Source organism: Mustela nigripes, chromosome 13, assembly GCF_022355385.1.
Source record: "Mustela nigripes isolate SB6536 chromosome 13, MUSNIG.SB6536, whole genome shotgun sequence".
Taxonomy (NCBI): Eukaryota; Metazoa; Chordata; class Mammalia; order Carnivora; family Mustelidae; genus Mustela; species Mustela nigripes.
Genome location: NC_081569.1, coordinates 128,201,632 through 128,226,056, shown reverse-complemented (window position 1 = coordinate 128,226,056; position 24,425 = coordinate 128,201,632). Strand labels below are relative to the sequence as shown.

At 42.3% G+C, this 24,425-nt stretch overlaps 1 protein-coding gene across 1 annotated transcript; it reads right to left on the bottom strand.

The window, feature by feature from the left end:
* Positions 1–249: 249 nt before the first annotated feature.
* Positions 250–19,737, bottom strand: NOXRED1 (NADP dependent oxidoreductase domain containing 1). The gene is made up of 6 exons (XM_059371327.1): positions 19,583–19,737; positions 17,690–17,886; positions 15,766–15,946; positions 15,023–15,174; positions 13,963–14,185; positions 250–602 (listed from the first exon to the last, which is right to left on the bottom strand). Exons 1-6 carry the CDS (start codon positions 19,735–19,737, stop codon positions 425–427), a joined length of 1,086 nt encoding a protein of 361 aa, XP_059227310.1. The 3' UTR covers positions 250–424.
* Between the last annotated feature and the right edge of the window lie 4,688 nt (positions 19,738–24,425).

Below are 24,425 nucleotides of genomic sequence, written 5' to 3'. Positions count from 1 at the left end.
TTCAATTAAGATCATTTACCACATTTTACTTCTTTATTCCAAAGTGGTAGGAAAATCAAGACGTATCATTTGTCAGCTACACACTGCTATAGGAAAACAAGCCACAGTATGTATTGTCTAATTATGACTTAACTTCTTGAATTTAGCTTTTAGAAGAAAGATAATTTATATTCCTGGGGAAGCAACTTAAGTGTGTCAGGTTATGGTTTCATTTGGTTGCTTCCAAAAGCCAGACATACCCAAATATACTGATATAAAAGACCTCATTTTATTCTGTATGTTAAAGATTAATTAGTACCATTTTCTAATTCCTCAGTGCCCAAATATGTGGCAAACACAGTACACTCACATGACTCCCAGTGACAATTGTGATAATCAGGGTGCAAGCATTATGGAGGGAAAAAAATTCCCGAGGTCTCTTCTCTTACTGAGAGGCAGAGCCCGTGGAAACCGCTGGCTGCTGTTCTTTGGTTAGGGAGATGCCAAATGAATCACAGTATCGATAGGTAAGGTGGTCCTGGAGAGCAGGACTGACTGAGAGATGCTGACTAAAGGGAGTTTCCTTGAGTTGCACCGCAGTCAGATCAAACCAGGGGAAAGGCCTGGGGTGAAAAAAAAAATACTGTTACTTTCTTATGTCTGTTTAATACATCTGATTTGGCTGTTAAACATTTCCTTTAAAGTTTTCCAACATTTGGAAATAAGGTTCTTTATTTTCTACATCAAACTAATTAAAATTCATAAACATTCAGCTACAGCTTTTCACTATGTGGAGTTAATTGTACTTGTGATGCATTTTGCATGTTTAAGTACATTTTTCTAAGTGCATTTGGGAGGAAATTCATAATTAAAGAATGATTATAACAATGACATTGACATCCTTTTCAGTATTTGTCCCTTAAATTTAGAAATAGAATACATCAGGGGCACCTAGATGACTCAGTGGGTTAAGCATTGGATTCTTGATTTTGGCTCAACTCGTGATCCCAGGGTCATGAGATCAAGCCCCATGTCAGGCACTGTGCTGGATGTGGAGCCTGCTTAAGATTCTTCTCTCTCTCCCTTTCCCTCTCCCCTCTGCTTGCATGCACATCCTCTCTAAAAAAAAAAAAAAAGAAGAAGAAGAAAGAAAAGAAAAGAAAAGAAAAAGACATAGATGCATAAGAGTATCATGGGCATTAGGAATACAAAAGATCTGGAGGCCTGAGTGGTGCAGTCAGTTAAGTGTCTGACTCTTGGTTTCTGCTCAGGTTTTGATCTCAGGGTCATGAGCTCGAGCACTACATAGGACTTGATGCCCAATGCAGAGTCTGATTAGGGTTCTTTCCCTCTCCCTTTGCCCCTCCCCCAGTGTTTGCACTGTCTCTCTCTCTTTTTAAAATAAATAAATAAATCTTTTAAAAAATATAAAATATCTCATTTCTTTTAAGATATCTTCTTCAACTTTATAGGAAAAGAAGTAGAAATAAATATACAAATGAGAATAGAGCAACTTTATAACTCAAGATAATTCAAGTTAAAAAGTATCAAGACATAGGGTTGTTACCGTGTTAAAAAGATCAGAGTAAAAGCAAGGATATCTGTTCTCACCCCCCCTTATTTAACATATACTGGAAGTTGTAGACAATGGAATAAAGCAGAAAAAGGGAAAAATAGCATACAGATTGGGGGAAAAAACAGATCTGTCTCTATTTATAGATGACGTGATTATGTGGAAAATCCCAAGGAATCTACAAAAAGAATTTCCCAGAACTAATGAGTTCAGCAAAATCACAGGAAACAAACAATACAAAACCCAATTGTATTTATGTGTGTGTGTGTGTGTGTGTGTGTGTGTGTATACACACACAATGAACAACTTGGGCACTATAATAAAAAATGCAGTTCCATTCACACATACACAAAAGGAATACTTGGATGTAAATCTAACAAAACATGTATAAGACTTGCATACTAGAGCACCTGGGTGGCACAGTTGGTTAAGTGGTGAACTCTGGGTTTTGACTCAGGTCATGATCTCAGGGTCATGAGATTGAGACTGGCATCTGGCTCTGTGCTCAGGACAGAGTCTGCCTGAGATTCTCTCTCCCTCCCCCTTGCCCCTCCTGCTCATGTTTGTGCTCTCTCTCCCAAATAAATAAAACTTTACAAAAAAAAAAAAAAAAAAAAAAGACTTGTATACTGAAAATTACAAAATGTTGATGAAATTAAGGAGGTCTAAATAAATGGAGAAACATACTGTGTTCATGGGTGGGAAAACTCAACATAATACAGATGTCACTTGTCCACAAATTAATCTACAAATGTAATGGTAAAATAAAAATGGCAACACCAAATCCTGGTGAGAATGTAGAGAAACTGGATCATACATTGCTAGTAATAATGTAAAACGGTTACACTCTGTAACCACTCTGAAAAACAGTTTGGCTGTGTCTTAAAAACAAAACAACAAAAAGCATACAACTACCAAATGGCCTAGGAATTGTAATCATGAGCATCCGTCCCAGAGAAATGAAAAATGATGGTTACAAAAAATCTGTACACGAATGTTCATAGCAACGTTATTCCTAATAGCCAAAAACTGAAAGAGAAAAAACAAAAACAAAACAGCCAAAACCTGGGAACTGCTCTGGAGTCCTTCAACAGATGAATGATTAAAGTATGGTACATCCATGCTACAAATACTCCTTAGCAATAAGAAGGAATGAGCAATTAATACACACAGCAACTTGGGTGAATGTCTGGAGAATTTGCTGAATGAAAAAGGTCAGTCCCAAAGGGTACATACTCCATGATTCCATTTATGTAACATTCTGGAAATCACAAAATATGGAAATGAAAAACAAATTAACAATTGCCAAGTTGATGAGGAGATGGCCAAGATGAAGGGTCACTCAGTGACAGATCAGTTCTAGGTCCTGGCTATATCGGTGGCATTATCCTGCTTGCAGTAGTCTATCATAGCTTTATCATATCCATGTAGAGATATTTGTACTAAAATGTGTACCGTTGGGGGTAAGTAGATAATTGGGTATGTGGAATTGCCTTGTATTATTTTTAAAAACTGCATGTGAAGGATTTCACTCATATGTGGAACTTAAGAAACAAAACGAACATAGGGGAAGCAAAAAATAAGATGACAGTTGAGAGGGAGGCAAACCATAAAAGACATTGAACTCTGGGAAACAAACAGGGTTGCTGGAGGGCAGGTGGGTCAGTAGTAATAATGTAAAACGGTTAATCGGCTGATTAACCGATAAGGGATAATCGGCTGATGGACATTAAGGAGGGCGCCTGATGTGATGAGCACAGGGTGTTACATGCAACTGATGAATCACTAAATTCTACCCCTGAAACGACTTTAAAAAAAAAAAAACTGCACATGAGCCTACAATTATCTCAAAAGTTTTTTGAGGGGTGCCTGGGTGGTTCAGTCAGTTGAGCAGCAGACTCGTGCTTTCCACTCTGGTTATGATCTCTGGGTCCTAGGATCGAGCCCCAAGTCACGCTCGGGGTTTAGGGCAGGGTCTGCATGAGGATTCTCTCTCACCTTTTCCCTCTGCCCTTCCCCCTGCTCTCTCTCTAAAATAAATCTTTTACCTATTTATTTTTTTTTAAAGATTTTATTTATTTATTTGACAGAGAGAGATCATAAGTAGGCAGAGAGGCAGGCAGAGAGAGAGGAGGAAGCAGGCTCCCCACGGAATAGAGAGCCCGAGGTGGGGCCCGATCCCAGGCCCCTGGGATCATGACCTAAGCAGAAAGCAGTGGCCCCAACCCACTGAGCCACCCAGGTGCCCCAATCTATTTGTGTTTTAACGATTATTCATTTAGGGGTGCCTGGGTGGTTCAGTGGGTTAAGTGGCTGCCTTCAGCTCAGGTCGTGATCACAGGGTCCTGGGATGGAGCCCCACATTGGGCTCCCTGCTTCTCCCTCTGCTCCCTCCCTGCCCCACCTCATGCTCTCTCTCTCTCTCTCACACGAAAGTAAATGGATACAATCTTAAAAAAAAAAAAAAAGCTAATGGGGCGCCTGGGTGACCTAGTAGTTAAGCCTCTGCCTTTGGCTCAGGTCATGATCCCAGGGTCCTGGGATTGAGCTCTGAATCAAGATCCCTGCTCAGTGGGAAGCCTGCATCTCCCTCCCCCACTCCCGCTTCCTGTGCTCCCTCTCTTTGCTGTGTCTCTGTTAAATAAATAAATAAAATCTTAAAAGAAAAAAAAAGTAAAACAAGAGTTTTAAAAAATTTAAACAAGTGTTGAGAAAAAAAGTACGATTCACCAAGAGGACATAAAAGTTATGAGCATTTTTTCGTCAGATGATATGGCTTCAAACTTTACAAAGATTATTAGAAATATAAAGAGAATGTGAGACACTACAATTAAAGTGGAAAAACTAATATGTCATGCTTCTCATTCTAACAAATCATCTGATGAAAAAGAATACAAAATAGCACTTTTCCAACTTGAATACAGTTATCACTTGGGACTTTGTAAAAATGCAGATTCTGATTTCATATAACTGGGGTGGGGCCCCGGATTCTGTGTTTCTAAACAAATTCCCAGATGATGACACGGATCCCAGCTAGTCTGAGGAGCAAGGACATAATGGATTTGAATAACACAGGAACTTTGTGCCCAACAAGGTCATGGTTATTTTAAAGACCAAAATAGCACATAGCTGAAGAGGCTAGATGAACATTCTTAGCTCTTACTATTTTTATAATAATAATGTGATTGAAATTAAATGAACCGTAAATATTCAAGAAGCTAAGAAAAAGAGCCACAAAATAACACAAAAGAAAAGAGGAACAAATTATTAAAGATAAAAGTAGAAATACTTGAATTAAAAAGTTGGCCAGTAGAATAAATAAAACTATAAACTGATTATTTTAAAAAATCAATAAAAGAGACAAGCTGCTAGCAAATTTAACCAAGAAAAAAATGTTAAACTCATATGTGATCTTAGAAATACAAAATGAGATATAATCTGATGAGATTTTAAAAATACAAGTACAGTCATGGGCCATCAAATTTGAAATCCATATAAAAATTAAATATTTCTGCTAGAAAAATACCATGACCAAAGTTGACTCAAGAAATTGTAAACCCGAACAGATCATAAACTGGAAAAACTGAAAAGACAGTCAAATAGCAACTTCCCCTGCAAGATATTTGGACCACAGAGACCTATAGTAAAGTTCTGTCAAATCTTCAAGAAATCTATAATTTCTCTGTTCTGTTCCGGAACTAAAAGCTTCCTAATTCTATAGGGTTAATACAATGTTGATACCAAATTCGAAAACGACAGACCAATTTTATTTTTGAGTATGATTTAAATGTCTTAAATAAAATACAAGCAAAACAGATTTGGGGGGCGCCTGGGTGGCTCAGTGGGTTAAGCCGCTGCCTTCGGCTCAGGTCATGATCTCAGGGTCCTGGGATTGAGTCCCGCATCAGCCTCTCTGCTCAGCTTCTCTCTCTCTCTCTCTCTCTGCCTGCCTCTCCATCTACTTGTGATCTCTATCAAATAAATAAAATCTTAAAAAAAAAAACAGATTTGGAAGTGTATCACTAAGTAAAGTTTAAGAATGCAATGAAAGCTTAATATTAGGAAATCTATTTATGTTGTTTTTATATTAATTAAAGGAAGGGAGAGATATGAAACTCAGTCTACACATATATTTTGGTTAATGTGACTTTTCATTTTTAAAGATTGTATTTATTTATTTGAGAGAGAGAGAGAGAGCATGCACGCACAGCAGAGGGGTTGGCTGGAGAGACAGAGGGAGAGTCAGACTCCCTGCTGAGCAGAAAGCCCAATGCCGGGCTAGATCTGAGGACCTAGATCTGAGGACCCTGAGACCATGACCTGAGTCAAAAGCAGACGCTTAACCATCTAAGCCATCCAGATAGCCAGTTCATGTGACTTTTAAGTCTTTTTTTTTAAACCTTTGATTTCCCCTTCCTCTTTTTTTTCTCTTGCAGTTTATTTGTTGAAGAAATTCAGTTGTTTAGCCTCTAAAGTTTCCCATATTCTGGGTTTTGCTGATTATATCTCATGGTCATTTAACACTCTCCTGCCTCTTGAATTTATATCTACAGACCTGATCAAATTCAGGTTTGAATTTTTTTTTTTTAAGATTTGTATTTATTTATTTGATAGAGAGAGATCACAAGTAGGCAGAGAGGCGGGCAGAGAGAGGGAAGCAGGCTCCCCGCCGAGCAGAGAGCCCAATGTGGGGCTCAATCCCAGGACCCCGAGATCATGACCCGAGCCGAAAGCAGAGGCTTAAACCACTGAGCCACCCAGGCGCCCCAGGTTTGACTTTCTTTTTAATAAGAATATTTCATCTGGGGGGTGCCTGGGTGGCTCAGTGGGTTAAGGCCTCTGCTTTCGGTTCAGGTCATGATCCCAGGGTCATGGGATGGAGCCCCACATCGGGCTCTCTGCTCAGCAGGGAGCCTGTTCCCCTTCCTCTCTCTCTGCCTACTTGTGATCTCTCTATCAAATAAATAAATAAATAAATAAACTTTAAAAAAAGGGACGCCTGGGTGGCTCAGTTGGTTAAGCAGCTGCCTTCGGCTCAGGTCATGATCCCAGCGTCCTGGGATCGAGTCCCGCATCGGGCTCCTTGCTCCGTGGGGAGCCTGCTTCTCCCTCTGACTCTGCCTTCCACTCTATCTGCCTGTGCTCACTCTCGCTCACTCTCTCTCTGACAAATAAATTATTTAAAAAAAAAAAATCTTAAAAAAAAAAAAGACATCTCTTCTGTGTCTATTTTTTCAAATTCGTGTCTATTTTTATCTAGTAACACATTGTCTCTCCTTCTGCAGTGTTAACACTGATTAACAGACTCAGGCTGATCTATTCATTATGAAGTTCCCCCATCAACTTTTCACCTAATGTTGCCCAGATTATTTCATTAGAGGTTGCAAAAGGATGATCTTCTATCACTTCTCCTTCATTTTCAACTTGATAAATAGTGCCAGAAGCCAAGAGCAAACATCCTACGCAGTGATTTAACATTAGAAACAGCCCATTCTCAGTTCATTTATCACAGCATATATTAATAGTAGTTACAGTGGAGGGTGGGATCTGAGGGTAGTACTTTCTTTCACTTTCTGTTTGGTACATTTTAGTTAATACCTTGTTTACTATAAGCACTTGTTAATTTTCTAAATTTTCAGGTTATTTTTTAAAAACTCCCATGAAGGGGGCAGCAGGGTGACTCAGTCAGTTAAGTGTCTGACTTCAGCTCAAGTCATGATCTTGGGGTCCTGGGATCCAGCCCGGAGTCAGGCTCCATGCTTAGTGGGGAGTTCCCTTGTCCCTCTCCCTCTGGCCCTCCCCTGCTCATGCTGTTTCTCTCTCAAATAAATAAATAAATTTTTTTTAAAAAAATTCATATGAAGAGGGGTGCCTGGGAGGTTCAGTGGAGTTAAGCCTCTGCCTTCGGCTCCGGTCATGATCTCAGGGGCCCGGGATCAAGCCCGGAATCAGGTTCTCTGCTCAGCAGAGAGCCTGCTTCCTGCCCCCCACTGCCTGCCTCCCTGCCTACTTGTGCTCTCTCTATCTCCCTGTCAAATAAATAAATAAAATCTTTTTAAAAAATTCACATGAAGAATAATTGTGTAAGAAGGATTAAGATTCTGGAAAATAAGATTAAAGAGGACTTGGTCTACAGATACCAAAATATAGAGAGATATTACAGTAATTAATCATAGCGTGGGAATAGAAAAATAGGTCCACAGTTCAGAATACAGTCCAAAAATATACCCATGAATATCTTGCAGTTTAGCAAATGATAAAAATCTCATCTCAAATTGGTAGGAAAAGAAATGGCTACTCTATAAATAATGTTAGGGCAACTGGGTTTCCAAAATGAATAGAAGATATTGAAAATCCCAAACTGATTAAAGGTTTAAATATTTTTTTAAAAATTACTAGAAGAAAATATAGAATATCTTAGGATGAAGAGGTTCTTAATTAGTATGACTTGAAACTCTAAAGTCATGAAGTAATTTAACAATTTTGACTACAAAAATTAGAATCCCTAAACAGCAAAATTTACCAAAAAGTAAGAGAAATACGAAAATTATTTCCAATATACATAACATATTCCCACTAAAAACCTTTTATAAAACAATAAATAAAAGCAAATAATCCAAAGGAAAAATAAGCAAAGAATATAAAATGAGAATAAGATGAACACAAGAGCTGCAAGTTGGAAGGTGGAAAAAATATAGACAAATGATAACACTGAGCTGAATCTGAAGTCAGCAACAGGGAAAACCAAGACTCAGTCCATTTACATCACAGAACCTATGGAAGACTCAAGAAGTACATCAGGAAGTGGGAGCGAGATGGGACTAAAAATAGGATGACGGGTTGAAAATCTTAAAAAGGAGGGACTCCTGGGTGGCTCAGTCACTGGGCATCTACCTTCAGCTCAGGTCATGATCCGGGGTCCTGAGATCGAGCCCACATTGGGCTCCCTGTTTGAGGGGAAGGCTGCTTCTCCCTCTCCCACTCCCCCTGCCCGTGTTCCTGCTCTCACTGTCTCTCTATGTCAAATAAATAAATAAAATTTTAAAAAAAATTCTTAAAATGGAGAGATGCCCTCCCAGCCCCCTACCCAATGCTGTACAGTCAGGAGACTGACCCTCCTCCTCCCCAACAGAAAATTTATTCTCCTGAAGGGTTAACTAGAGGGTACCTGGACAGGGGGACAGTAGGCACTATTGAAGGAAAGGATTTGCTAAATATAGGGGGAAAACGTTTTAAAAAATCTAGTGATAGAACCACCCTCTTCTTTTTAATTTTTAATATATTAATTAATAATTTTTATTAACATATATTTGTTATATTATTTGTTTCAGGGGTACGGTTCTGTGACTCATCAGTCTTACACAACTCACAGCACTCACCATACACAGCACATACCCTCCCCAATGTCTATCCCCTAGACACCCAACCCTCTCACCCCCCTCCACTCCAGCAACCTTCAGTTTGTTTCCTGAGATTAAGACCACCCCGCTTCTTCCACACATACACAGCTCTCTTTCCCCAAGTTGGGTCCCAAAGACTTAACAATCTCAATATTCAAGGTTTTCCAAGGAAATATGAGCAGACATATGAAATATGAGCAGACAGAGTTCTCCATAGAAAAAAGCTTTGAGGGACGCCTGGGTGGCTCACTTAGTTAAGCAGCTGCCTTTGGCTCAGGTCATGATCCCAGCGTCCTGGGATCAAGTCCCACATCGGGTTCCTTGCTCAGCAGGGAGCCTGCTTCTCCCTCTGCCTCTGCCTGCCATTCTGTCTGCCTGTGCTCGCTCTCTCCCCCTCTCTCCCTCTGATAAATAAATAAAATCTTTAAAAAAAAAAAGAAAGAAAGAAAGATAAAGAAAAAGAAAAAAGCTTTGAATATGAAAGATAGAGACCAAAACAAATAATCAGAGAACAACCTGAGGGAGACAGATTCCTCACAGAAGAAAAACACCCGCTCTCATTTACATTCTCAAAGGGATAAGAGATGGTATTGCATAGTGAAAACACAACAGGATGCCATATAAAAAAGGGATATCTGGAGACTTCTAAAAAATCTTTGAAAATATTCAAAATAGGGGTCCCTGCTTAATCCTCTGCCTTCTGCTCAGGTCACACTCTCAGGGTCCTGGGACCGAGCCCTGAATCGGGCTCTCTGCTCAGTGGCATTCTGCTCTGCCCTCTTTCCCTGTGGCCTCTCACACTTTTGCTCTCTCTTAAATAAATAAAATATTTTTAAAAAATAAAAAGAAGGGGAGCCTGGATGGCTCATTTCTTGGGCATCTGCCTTCAGCGCAGGTCATGATCTCAGCATCCTGGAAATGAGCCCTGCATGGGGCTCCGGGCTCAGAGAGGTGTCTGCTTCTCCCTCTCCAACTCCCCCTGTTTGTATTCCATCTCTCGCTGTCTCTCTGTCAAATAAAGGGCTTAAAATCTTAAAGAGATTTTTAAAAATAAGAAAATATTCAAAATGGGGGTACTTGGGTGGCTCAGTCAGTTAGGCATCCAACTCTTGGTTTCAGCTTGGGTTATAGACTTGTGGTTGTGGGATCCAGCCCTATGTTGGACTCTCTGCTCAGCGGGGAGTTTGCTTCTTCCTCTCCCTTTGTCCCTCCCCACTGCTTGTGCTCTAATAAATAAATAAAATCTTTTTTTAAAAAGTAGGAAAGATAAAATCAGAGTACCAGTCCAGGGGGTTCAACAATGGACTAATAAAATATTTAGAAAAAGAAGAAAGAAAACAGGAAAGGAGACAATATTATCAGACATGATTGGAGAAAATCGGAGAACACGACACTCAGATTAAGAAGGACTACTGAATGTTCTGTTTCTTTTATGTGTATCACTTACATGGATATTTCCTTTACAATGGTTCATTAAACTGGATATTTATGTATTTAGGGGATACGTACTTTTTCTGTATAAGAGTTATATCTCACAAAATTTTTTAAATTAAGGGAGGGAAAAAAGGAAAGGTTCACCCTGTGCCCAACACAGTGAGTTTAAATAGATCCACATCAAAAATAAAATAAAATAGACACACATCATGACGCAATATAAAATTTCAGGATACTAAGGTCAAAAGATCCTGTAAATTCTCAGAGACAAAAGAAACAGATTTCAAAGGATGAATTCAAAAGCTAGAATGGCACTGTTCCTCTCAACAGCAACTTGTCTATAAGACAATGAAGCAATGCCTTTAAAATTCTGAGCGAAAATCACTTCTAACCTAGAGTTCAATACCTAGCTATGTTCGCAGTAAAATATTATGTTAATATAAAAACATTTTCAGACATAGTCTCTTTAAGTTACTTCCTATGCATTCTTTTGTAAGGAAGCTACTGGAGGATATGATCCACCACTATGAAAGAAAAAAATCCATGCCAGAGGAGGAGGGATCCAGGAAAAGAGATCCAAGGCAAGAGAGATAAAGGAATCACAGGCTAACGGGGAAGGAAAATCCCCCAACAGAAAGTGCCTCACAGGCAGCTGGTGATTGATTAGAATAATTGAGTTTTACTCGCAAGGTTCTGGCTTGAACAACTTGGCAAGGAGCATGTATTTAGGCAGGAAACACCAGGAGAGCAGGTATGACAGCAGGCATGCTACCGTACTAGTCTAGTTTGAAGGGAGATGGTGGCCACAAACTTTCCTGGGTTTCAAGCTGACATCTAGGATAGAGATACAGAGTTGTGTGCTGTCCATGGAAAGATGGCAGCCAAAGTCCCCGAAGTGGTGAGTACCCATGAACGAAGTGCAGGATGGCAAGCAAAGAAGGCCTAGGACAGAGCCCTGGAAACTCCCAGAGACAGGATGAGGCAGAAGAGGTGCTGTTGGCAAAGGAGGGGCTGGAGAGACAGGAGAATGTGAGGTTATCAGGAAAGTCAAGAGAAGAGATTAATTCAAGAAGGTTGGAACATTCAACAGCCAAGGAAGAAAAGGATTAAAAAGCATCCAGTGGGGGCACCTGGGGTAGTGGGGGGGCTCTTTCAGTTGAACATCCAAGTCTTGATTTCAGCTCAATGATCTGATCTCAGGATTCTGAGATTGAGCCCTGCATCAGGCTCTGCACTCAGTGGGGCGTCTGCTTGGGATTTTTCTCCCTGTCTGTCTGCTCCTTCCCTCACTGGTGCGCACGCAAGCGCACTCTCTCTCTCTAAAAATAAATAAAATAAAAGCGCACTCTCTCTCTCTCTAAAAATAAATAAAATAAAAGAAGATCTTAAAATAAATAAAAGTATGCAGTGAATTTAGTGGCATGGAGGTCACTGGTAACAAGGGCAAAAATTCTTCCCTATTAGATTATCAAAGGTTAAACAGATTGGTCAAGTAATCGAGCTATAGAGAAATGGCACACCCACACAGTACTGGTGGGAATGTAAATAGGCACCATATTTTTGATAAGCAATTCGGGAATAACTATCAAACGTAAAATATATTTCACCTCTGACCCAAAAATATTCTTCTAAAATATTCTTTTAGATATTCATCCAACAGAAATACTGGTATAAGTATGCAAAGTAAGTACAAGAATATTTAGTTGCAGGACGCCTGGGTGGCTCAGTCGGTTGAGCATTTGCCTTTGGCTCGGGTTGTGATCCTCGGATCCTGAGATCAAGTCCATTGGGCTCCCTGCTCACCGGGGAGCCTGCTTCTTCCTCTGCCTGCTCTGCCTTTTGCTCCCTCTGCTTCTGCTTTCTCTCTGACAAATAAATAAAATCTTTAAAAAGGCGGGGGGGCAGCACCTGGGTGGCTCAGTGGATTAAGCCTCTGCCTTTGGCTCAGGTCATATTCTCAGGTCCTGGGATTGAGCCCCACATTGGGATCTCTGGGGGGCGCCTGGGTGGCTCAGTGGGTTGAGCCTCTGCTTTCGGCTCAGGTGGTGATCTTGGGATCCTGGGATCGATTCCCGCATCAGGCTCTCTGCTTGGCGGGGAGCCTGCTCCCCCGCCCTCCGCCTGCCTCTCTGCCTACTTGTGATTTCTCTCTGTCAAATAAGTAAATAAAATTAAAAAAAAAAAAAAAGAAAGAATATTTAGTTGGAGCCCATATTCAGAATTTGGGGCACGGGAAAACTACATTGCCATCAAGAAGAAATAAGACCAGGTGCCTGGGTGGCTCAGTTGGTTAAGCATCTGCCTTCGGCTCTGGTCATGATCCCAGAGTCCTGGGATCGAGTCCTACATCCGGCCCCCTGCTCAGCAGGAAGCCTGCTTCTCCCACTCCCCCTCCTTGTTTTCCCTCTCACTGCTTCTCTATCAAATAAATAAATCAATCTTTAAAAAAAAAAGAAGAAGAGGGGCGCCTCGGTGGCTCAGTGGGTTAAAGCCTCTGCCTTCGTTAGATCTAACGGATTCTAAAATATATATTCTAAAATATATATGACCCTGGGTCATGATCCCAGGGTCCTGGGATTGAGCCCAGCATCGGGTTCTCTGCTCATCAGGGAGCCTGCCCCCCCCCACCTGCCTCTCTGCCTACTTGTGATCTCTGTCAAATAAATGGATAAAATCTTAAAAAAAAAAAAAAAGAAGAAGAAGAAGAAGAAGGGGCGCCTGGGTGGCTCAGTGGTTTAAGCCACTGCCTTCAGCTCAGGTCATGATCTCAGGGTCCTGGGACCGAGTCCCGCATCGGGCTCTCTGTTCAGTGGGAAGCCTGCTTCCCTCTCTCTCTCTCTCTCTGCCTGCCTCTCTGTCTACTTGTGATCTCTGTTTGTCAAATAAATAAATAAAATCTTTAAAAAAGAAAGAAAGAAGATGAATAAATCTAATGAAATAATGTACCCAACAGATAACCTATGCAGTTGCTCATAAATGAAGTAGATATGATTGTACTGACATAGAACAGTGTCTATAACATAGCAAGTGAAAATCAGTATACTTAGTCTGCATGTTTCTTAAATGTATATAGATATGCATACATGTTACAATATCATGACAACATAAATATATGTTTGCAAATGTATAGATTAAAAAGACAAAATATAAAAACCATATGAAATGGTGTTTGGAAAGCCAAGGAGAGCTTTCACTTTTCCACTAGAAGGAATTTTTACAAGAATATATTGTTTCGGGGCACCTGGGTGGCTCTGTTGGTTAAGCGTCTGCCTTCAGCTCAATTTATAGTCTCTGGGTCCTGGGATCGAGCCCCGCTCCCTGCTCAGTGGGAAGTCTGCTTCCCCTCTCCCTCTGCCCCTCCCCTCTGCTCGTGCACTCTCTCTCTTCTTTCTCCCTCAAATAAATCAAACCTTTTTAAAAAAAAAAAAAACCCAAGAATGTATTATTTTTATAAAATTTTAAAGATTACATGAGAGAAAAAAGGAAATAAAGATTACATTAGAGGAGAAAAGAGAACAAAGCACCTGCTGCAACGGTGTGGCGGAAATTAGAGTCGCCAGCCGTCTGAGGCCTTACCTCCGCTGAGGCAGGTTCTTGCTGTAGACCTGGCTGACAAGATCACGTAACTCGAGGGTAGGGCAAGACGCTCCATCCTTCCCACAGGCTGCGGAGTGCACAGAGAGGAGCAGTTGGTTCAGCCGCTGCAGCGCTTGTAGGTGAGGCACGTCCCTGGCGGTGCAGACGTTTAGGACCGTGTACAGCACTCCCTCCAGCCACTTGGAATTGAGGGTTATTCCCCCTGCATGTTCATGGGGAGGGAAATACCAGTTAGCATCACCAAAAGGGCTTGCCTAGAATGTAGGACAAACCCAGACAGTGAACAGCCAGCCGCCTTTTCTCCAAGACAGGTTGGTTATATGAACCTGAAGATAAGCAAACACCCCTCTTTGTAAGCCCAGAGCCCTAACTGTGCCCTTTATAACAAATAGCATGTTAACCCTACCGTAGGAGGATGGGGGTGACTAATGTAGGCATTGCTAATGGCAAAAGCATTCTAGAAATCTCTAGAATGATCCTTCCATCAAGAAGAAGAGACTTAAGGGAAAATACGAGATTAGAGCAGGGAAAAGCCGTTAAGGCCCAACATCACATCCTCCTATTTAAACAGGCTCTTACCTCTGGCTGTTTCTGGTTCAGCCTTAACAACGCTCAGACTTCTCTGCTTTCCCTAAAGCAGGCAGGCTTTTCGCCACCAAAACCGTTCCCTTTCAAAACCTAGATAGCTGGGGGCACCAGGGTGGCTCAACTGGTTGAGTGTCTGCCTCTGGCTCAGGTCATGATCCTGGGGTCCTCGGATGGAGCCCCGTGTTGGGCCCCCTGCTCAGCGGGGAGCCTGCTTCTCCCTCTGCCCCCCCCACCCACGCTTATGCCCTCTCTCTTACTCTCTCTCAAATAAGTAAAATTTTTAAAAACAAAACAAAAAAAACCTAAATAGCTGAGAATGCATCCAGCCTGTAGCCCCCTACACACATACCCGAGACACACACAAGCCCACACACGCTGGGATTATAAAGTAGCAGCAGTCTGAGAGGAAAGTAACTTTGAAGAGACTGCCCAAAACGCGGCGAGCCCTTACCAGCCGAGCTGAACGGGCAGGTGGCCTGAAGAATCACGGGATCTTGCAGGGCCGCTGTGATGTCCTTATTGGTCCCCCAGATGCTGACCCATTCTTCAACACACTGATACTGAGGCCGCAAGATACTGGTGTGGTTCAGGAGGAGTTTCAACCTGAAAGGAAAGCCCCCAAGACAGGGAGGGCAGAGCTCGGACTCCCATAAACCACCCCACGATCCCCTGCATTGGATCACATCCAACCCCAATGACTTCCTGCCCTGCACAGCACCCCTTGGAGGCAAACGTGGTGGTGGTGGGGGGGGGGGGGCGCAGATTGGAGGGCGCTGCTTCCTAGTCGGATTGTTCCGCAGCCTACTGGACACTTAGTGTCTCCCACCGGGCGCTAGGCTAGACAGCAGGGGTACAAAAACAATATTTGGCACACGCCGTCAATTACATTTCATGCTGTTGACTGACGGTTTTCCTTCCCATTGATGCAAGGAGGGAACACTAGTCAGCTTCAAGCGGAGGGAAACAATGCACCTGCCCATCAAAGAAAACGTTCCAGCCTCAAGCGGTGGTTATGGAGAAGTGGGGAAGACACAATTAGAAAGACAGGTTGGGTGTTGCAGAAGAAGCTGCTTCCGCCTTATTCTTGTGAATGACCAACTCCAAGCGGGATGTAAGGGGCTGGGGTGCAGGTGGGGGATGGAGCCAGATATGAGGGGATGGGGCAGCTCTGCCAGCGCCGTGCAAACAGGGTACCTGGCTATTGGGATGGCAGCTACAAAGCTGTACACGATGTGGTCTTTCTTGAGGTGGGTTTGAATTTCCAGGCAGATATTAGGCAGCTGAGATGGCAGGCAGCAGAGGAATATCACGTTGGCCCAGTCCACCAGTTGAGGGTTATGGTAAAAACACTGGATTCCCAGGTTCTGGAACTCATCTGGGAGGGATAAAGGAAGAAAGATCACAGTACAAAGGGGTTTGACCTAAACATCAGCTGTGGGGAGAGGATGACGACGACTCTTTCTCGAGTCCTGTCTCCACGTAAATCAAAGAGACCCGTCCTCACGTCTTCTAAAGCATTCGGGCCATGCCCTAACACCATTAGCAAAGCAGCTAGTGTCACTGGAGGTTGTAATTCATCCTTATCTTGCTTTTAGACCAAATGCTAGAATTTTTCAGGTTTGTTTGTTTAGGAAGAAAAATCATCAGGAAGAAGGCTTCTTGCTCTAATTTACAGACAGTTTATCTTGTGCCAGGTGGCATACAACGTACTTTACATACTTATGGAAGGCAATCCTCACAAGGACATTTTGAGACTAGTATTATTCCTATATTACAGATAAGGAAACTGAGATTTTGAGAAATCACGGGGCTCTAGCTGGTGGGAAAAGCGAGGACAGGAGAAGAACACAGGACAGAGGCTGGGAGGAGTCGGAAAGATGCACTGACAGTTTCAGTAAAGTATATTGAGAACAAGATAGTTTGAAATGTTGGGAGAAATGTGATGACTCCTGTATTTGCTTTCAGTCATTGGCAGTTAATCACTGTACTTATCTGAGATGGATTTCAAACATAAAAATGTAAACTCACATAAGGTAGTGTGTGTGTGTGTGTGTGTGTGTTTGAAGATTTTATTTATTTATTTGACAGACAAGATCACAAACAGGCAGAGAGGCAGGCAGAGAGAGAGGGGGAAGCAGGCTCCCTGCTGAGCAGAGAGCCCAATGCTCTCTAACCCAGGACACCTGGGTTAAGCATCTGCCTTCGGCTCTGGTCATGATCCCCGCACTGGGTTCCCTGCTGAGTGGACAACCTGCCTCTCCCTCTCCCGCACCCACCCCAGCTCGTGCTCTCTTCTTTCTCTCTGTCAAATAAATAAATAAAATCTTTTAAAAAAAGAAAAAAAAAACTGATGCTAAGCATCTTGAATTCTTCCTTATGCAACATGCAGGGATGTTCTAAAACTGTAATTTTATTATTAATAAATATAATGCTTTCCAAAGAATATATGTACCTTATTGAAACACATATACTGGTCCTTTTGATGAAATTTCAGAAATTTGTCTCACATGGTAAATAAGATTTTTTTTTAAGTTTAATAGAGAAAGAATACTTGCAAATTAATAAGAAAAATTCAGGCACTCCAACAGAAAAACTGGACAAAAAGAACTCAAAAAAAAGAAAAAGAAATAGAAATGGAACTATAAAACATATTCAGTTCTTCTAGTGATCAATGAAGAAAATATTAAAACAAAAAATTTTAAAGGCATATTAAAATGATGATTAAGGGGCACCTGGGGCACCTGGATTAAGGGGCATCATATTAAAATGATGATTAAGGGCTCAGTCGGTTGAGCATCTGACTCTTGACTTCGGCTCAGGTCATGATCTCAGGATTATGAGATCGAGCCCTGCTTCAGGCTCCGTGCTCAGCAGGAAGTCTGCCTGAAATTCTCTAACTTGCCCTCTGACCCTACCCCCACTGGCATGCACATGATCTCTCTCTCTAATATATAAATAAATTAATCTTTAAACACACACACAAACATTTTTCTAACTTTCTTCAGGGCTAGTGAGCAGAGAACTCAGCATCTCTGTGCAGGGGTGCCTTTCTCAAGGGACCCTTTCAAAATGGCCTCGTCAACCCCCGAGCCCCTCTCTGCCACACACTGCTCCTCACCCAGGGCCTCTGGCCTCCGAGTAGAGATCCTCAGGTTCTCAGCAGGGATGGGGACAAGCTGAAGCAGTACACGAGCCAGCTGCTTCCCGAGGTGGCCGCCTCCGATGATGCCTACCTTTAGCTCATCATCATTGGGAATGTCAGCAACCACGCCAGTCGAGAGACAGCTGGAAGTTTGCTTCTCGTGGAACGATTCTCTGGAGAATGAACACACAGATACATAAATAAATACACGTGTGCTCTGTAGCTCTTCACTGTGAACCTCAATGCTCTGTGCTCCAATACCCTCGCGTGGCAGCCTGGGGCACATTAAGCGCCCCAGAGACAAGGCATTCCGGTTAGGGGCCACTTCTCCAGCATTGCCAGGGAAGGAAAGGTGCCCTGAGTGAATCTGCCCCAAAGTAAAGCGTACCCCTTCAAGGGACCAAAACTTGTCTAAAACATTTTTTTAAATGAACATATTGTGTTGCGGTTGTTACACGTACCATGCATTTCCCTGCCTGCTTAAACACAAGGTCTGAATACTTAACTGTTTGACTCAGAACTATCCCTGTGAACTGCCGACTGTCTGTGCAGCACCCTGGGACACAGGGGCCAGCTCCAGCCCCGCTTCCTGTGCGGACAGCGGCCAGTTTTCACTGCCACCATGATAAGATTTCCCCTGTCCTACCACATACCGACTCTTTCTGGTTTGCTATTGTAGTTTTGCATACATCTGGGTAACCAGGGAACTTAGCTTTTTTCAAACATCTGATTTATCAGAGTAAGTGGTATTAGGGGGAAACAAACTTGAGAATTGGAGGATCAAAGGTTTGAGGTCACTCTTTTCCAGAGGCTCACTTACTGTGGGTTCTGGATCTACTTCCTTGGCCCAAGGTGAACAAAGTCGGACGTCTGAATCCATAAGGCATTGTTTTCTGTTGTTATATGACAATCTTATACTTGTTTTCTAATTCTATTAGAATTAGTCTTAAGCTCTGGAGTTTCCATATAAACATCACAAGCCACTTTCTATTTAAGGCTTCTCTCTAGGTTGAAAGGAAAGTGTTTTCTCTGTGCCTGATCCTTCCAAATATAAAATGCCTCCCAGAAATGTCACATTCTGGTTTCTCACCACTCATCTGGGATGCAACCAGAAGGTTTATGTCTTCTTATCAACCAATCGGTAGACCATTACGCCCCTTTTTGTCTCTGCTATATCAGTAATATGTTCAATTCAGATCTGGTCCCACCATCCAGGAGTAGATTTAATTTCAGAAAAAAAAAAAATAGTTTGGGGGCAGGGGGCACTACCAATGTTCCAGGAGTAGCTTACACAATCCAAGAGTCTGGGCTTAGATACTTGGTTCTCAGACACTTCCTGTTTAAATGATCAAAGCCACATGGTACAGAGATACCAGAGGGCAGGACTAGACTGAGCTTCTTTGCAAATCAGTATCCCTGGGTTTCATGCAAGTCACCTGACCAAAAGGACCCCCAAAGTTTCAGGTGGCTTTCCTGTTAGGGAGAATTCCACCATTAGCTTAGCCCTTGAAAGTAAGAACCACCCTCATTTTCAGCCAACAGCCACAGGATAGTTAGTCATTGGTAGCAGTGGAAGACAAGCTCGTGGTCCCAGGGGGTCCAGGAAAGGGTGAACAAATGAAATGATCATTTAGCCAATCCACCCACCACACAAAATCATAATCTATGCTTCATTATGTAACCACAGCCAAGGGACTCTGGTATTCATTTCCCAGTGCCTTCGGACTCGTAGTGTTTGACTGTGGATTGGAAAAGGTAGGAGGACACACCCCCTGCCCAAGTTATCCTCCAACATAGAAAGTTTAAGTTGTCTGGATACTCCTCAGCGAGGCTTTTCTCCATCTGCCAGACCTTGGAGACCTAGCTTACCTCAAATTACACAGTAGCTTGCAGAAGAAGGTTGCATGGGCACAGGACTTGATCATCAGCCCTCGAGAACGGCCCTGCAAATACAGCCAGCTGCGATCTTCCTCTTGAATCCCATACTCAAACTGCAGGGACTCAAGGTCCCCTAGCATGTCCATTTCTAAGCCACCATCTCCTGCAGTGACAGATAGCAATCAGTTTGGCTCCCTGTCTTGGAAGTCTATGCAGGAGGGCGTGTGCCCAAGTCACAGGCTCTCATGATGGTGGGTTGACAGCACCTCTCTCCTCCCACGCTCTGTACTTGCACTGTGAGTCCTGGAGGATTCCCATGCACTGACCGCCCACAGGTCTGTTCAGGTTTTTCATGAATACCTGGATTCATGAAAACCCTGAACAAAAGCCCAAAGTAGTGTTCCTCCACATAGCTACACGCACTTTTCTCAACAGACGCATTTACATTAGCAGTAATGCTCGTGTATTGGCATGGATGTTCGTGGGCCAGGACCTTCTCTCTTCCACTCCCTCCAAGGCTTTAGAAATAGGATTGGCCATGTACACCATGCTTCAGAGGAATTCTTTTCACTAAACTCTGTGTTCCGCAAAGGATGGGAAAGAGCCCAAATTCACTAACATGGTGCCCTGCCTAGGGCAAGGACATTTGGATTTTAGAAAAGGAAGCCAGAGATATATAAACCCATTTACATTGATCTCTCACCAACCAAAGTGAGGAGAAGGTGGCACTACTTCTCAGTACTTCTGGTCTTGGAGAGTAAGAACTACATTTCCAAGGAGAATTACCAAGAAAGTTGTCATTATGACTCCTTAGCTTCCAGATTACTTCAGTCTCTGAGACTTAAAGGGGCCAGCCCCACAGAGATGCTTTCAGACCTCCCTCATGAGGACAGGAATTCCTTCCACTAGTTTCCGCCCCCCCCCCAAGAATTTATCTATTTATTTGAGGGGGGAGGATCAGAGGGAGAGGGGGAGAATCTCAAGTAGACCCCCCACTGAGTGTGGATCCCTACACAGGGCTTGATCTCACATGACCTGAGCTGAAATCAAGAGTCAGACACTCAACCGACTGAGCCACCCAGGCACCCCTTTCCACTACTTCTAGGAGCACTAGAAATAGGGAAGTATGGGATCCTCCTTTTCCTAACAGAAGGTTCTAGACTTCTAGATTTTTCCTAGACTGTAATATCATAGAAATCTCAGCACTACTCAAGCAGTTATTTTTCAAACTCCTTTTGTATTCAAGATACCAATGAATAAGATGCGTAAGTTCTGGGAATCTAAGGTACACTATAGTGACTACAGTTAATTATACTATATACTTGAAATTGACATACTTGAGATCTTAAATGTACTCACCACATACACGCAAAAGATAACTGTATGAGATGACAGATGTGTTAATTAACTGTGGTAATCATTTCGCAATAGATATCAAATCATCATGTTGTATGCCTTAAATATAATTTTTTAATTTTTAATTTTATACAATTATACTTCAATAAAGCCAGGGAAAGAATCAGTGATATTCAGAACTCTATTTTATTATAGCAATGGCAAAACTGAGATCAGAAATCAAAACTCGATCAAATCCCTAATCCACTTTTTTTTAATCTCTACATTCCATGTGGGGCTTGAATTTACGACCCTGAGATCAAGAGTCAGACCCTCTACTGAGCCAGCTAGGCATCACTCTAAACCAGTTTTTAAATTAAAAAAAAAAATTTTTTTTTTAGGTGAAACTCATGTAACATAGCCATTTAGAAGTGAACAATTCACAATACACTCACACCCACTACTTCTAGCTCCAAAACACTTTTATCTCCCCAATGAAAGGAAACCTTATAACCATTAAGCAGTTACTTCCCACTTGCCGGCCACCCTCCTCAGACCCTGGCACCACAAACCTGCTTTTTGTCTCTGTGGATTTATCTTTTCTAGACATCTCATCTGAAAGGAATCACACAATATGTGACCTTTCATGTCTCTGGCTTCTCTAATCCCTTTCATAGCAGGGCTTTTTAAAAATTTTTTTTATTTATTTAAATTCAAGTTAGTTAACATACAGTACAGAACTGCTTCCAGGAGCCGAATCCAGTGACTCATCACCCACACACGAATGCAGTGCTCATCCCAACAAGGGCCCCCCCAAGTGCCCATCAGCCATTTAGCCCATCCCCCACCTACCTTCACTCCAGCAACCCTGTTTGTTCTCTATAGTTAAGAGTCTCTTTTGGTTTGTCTCCTTCTGTTTTTACCTTTTCCTTCCCTTCCCCTATGTTCATCTGTTTTGTTTCTTAAATTCTACATGTGAGTGAAATCATCTGATTTTTCCGACTTATTTTACTTAGCATAATACATTCTAGTTCCATCCACGTTGTTACAAATGGCAAGATTTCATTCTTTTTCATCAGAGTAATATTCTATTGTGTGTATGTACATATATACATGCACAGTGTATATGATATACGAACAGATACACCCATCTTCTTTATCTGTTTGTCAATTGTCAATTGATGGACATTTGGGCTCTTTCCGTAATTTGGTTATTATTGATAATGCTGCTATAAACATTGGGGCACATAAGCGCCTTTGAATCAGCATTTTTTATTTTATATCCTTTTGATAAATACCTATCAGTGCAATTGGTGGGCCATAGGGTAGTTCTATTTTTAACTTTTGAGGAAACTCCATACTACTTTCCAGAGTGCCTGTACCGGTTTGCATTCCCACCAATAGTGTACAGTTTCCCCTTTCTTCACAGCCTCCCTCACCAACACCTGTTGTTTCCTCCATTGTTAATTTTAGCTATTCTGACAGGCAGGAGGTGGTATCTCATTGTGGTTTGATTTGTATTTCCCTGACGATGAGGGACGTTGAGCATTTTTTCATGTATCTATTAGCCATCTGGATGTCTTCTTTGGCAAAGTGTCTATTCATGTCTTCTCCCCATTTCTTTTTTTAAAAAGATTTATTTGACGAGAGAGAGAGAGAGAGAGAGAAAGCGCGCGCAAGCATAAGCAGGAAACTCCATACTACTTTGAGTGAGCAGCAGAGGAGGAGGCGGCTCCCAGGGAATGTGAGGCAGGGCTTGATCCCATGACCCTGGGATTATGCCCTGAGCTGAAGGCAGAGGCTTAACTGACTGAGCTACCCAGGCACTCCACTTCCGCCCATTTCTTAACTGGATTGTTTTTAGGGTGTTAAGTTTGATGAGTTCTTTATAGATTTAGGATACTAACCCTTTATCCAACATATCATTTGCAAATACGGTCTCCCATTCCACTGGTTGCCTTCTGGGTTTGTTGTTTCCTTTGCTATGCAGAAGCATCTTATCTTGATGAGGTCCCAGTAGGTCACTTTTGCTTTTGTTTCTCTTGCCTCCAGAGGTAGGTCTAGTAAGAAGCGGCTACAGCTGAGGTCAAATAGTTGCTTCCTGTTTTCTCCTCTAGGATTTTGGTGGTTTTCTATCTTACATTTAGGTCGTTCATCCATTTTGAATTTATTTTTGTATAGGTGTAAGAAAGTGGTCCAATTTCATTCTTCTGCATGTCGCTGTCAAGTTTCCCCAACACCATTTGTTAAAGAGACTTTTTCCCATTGGATATTTTTTCCTGCTTTGTCGAAGATTAGTTGACCATCATACAAGGGCTCTTAAGTCACTCTCAATCTTAGCACTTGAAATGAAAAGTATGGAAGTTCTTATCAAGTTCGAGAAAACACCTCCTTATGTTGCATGTGATGTTATTGTCCTGAAGGAAAAAGAAGTTCAAAACCTTCCCACTCAGCCTGACCATGCAGCATTGGTGAACCTGTACAGATGTGGACTCTAAGCCCATTCTTCACTAACACATTCTCAAAAATGGGGATCCAGTGGCTGTGGCTTTGTAACATGGCAAGTTGGCTAGCCTGAATTACATTTCCCAGAATTCCCTTCCCTGAATGTTTCTGGTTAGGGTGTGCCACAAGAGACTTTTGTGCAAGACCTGGAAGGCTGAAATGAAGCAACAGCATTTTGTGTTGAGGCTTGCTAGGTGAGGGCAGGTACTTTGTCTGCTAGGTACCGTGTTGGTGTGAGGTCACAGTTGGACCAGCAATTGCTACAACTTCCCCTGGACACTCGTACAGCTTCTCACTCTCCTGAGCCAGGTGTGTGGTCAGGTCTGCAATAAAGGCCACCAGCTGTAGGACTTTCACTTCCTTAACACTGGAGCCAGTGAGAACTGACAAGGGTTCCTGTCCATCCTCCTGGGCTCCATCTTGTCCTTGCTTTTCCTCACATTTTATCCACCTTCCCTTCCCCACTGCAGGCCCTACAGACATCCAGCTCTACCACCAGATCCGAAAATTATCTTCCAGAGACTGTTTAACCAGAGCCATACTTGAATAAAGTCAAATGCCTCTAACGAATTCCACATACAGACAGACTGCATATGCCTCATGATTCTGCTCCTCTAAATGAATCCTGATAGTATACTAATTAATCAAGCCACCATGGTTTATTGGATGATCAGCCAGTAACTTCAGCACAATTTAGCAAATTAAACTCCTATTCAATGCAAGAGGGATGATTAGGAAAGGAACTATGAAGTTACCTGGAATTGCAAAGCAGAGAAGTACGAGATGGAGTCTGATCACCTTAACGTAGGCTTGCATTACTGACATTCTGGGCAGGATGATTCTTTGTTGGAGAGGGCTGTCCTACACTGTAGGATGTTCAGTGGTGTTCCCGCTTCTACCCACTAGAAGCTAGTAGCACCCACTGGTTGTAGCAACAGCACATCTCCAGATTTTGACACAGGTCTCCTGAGGGGAAAATTGTCACCAGTTGAGA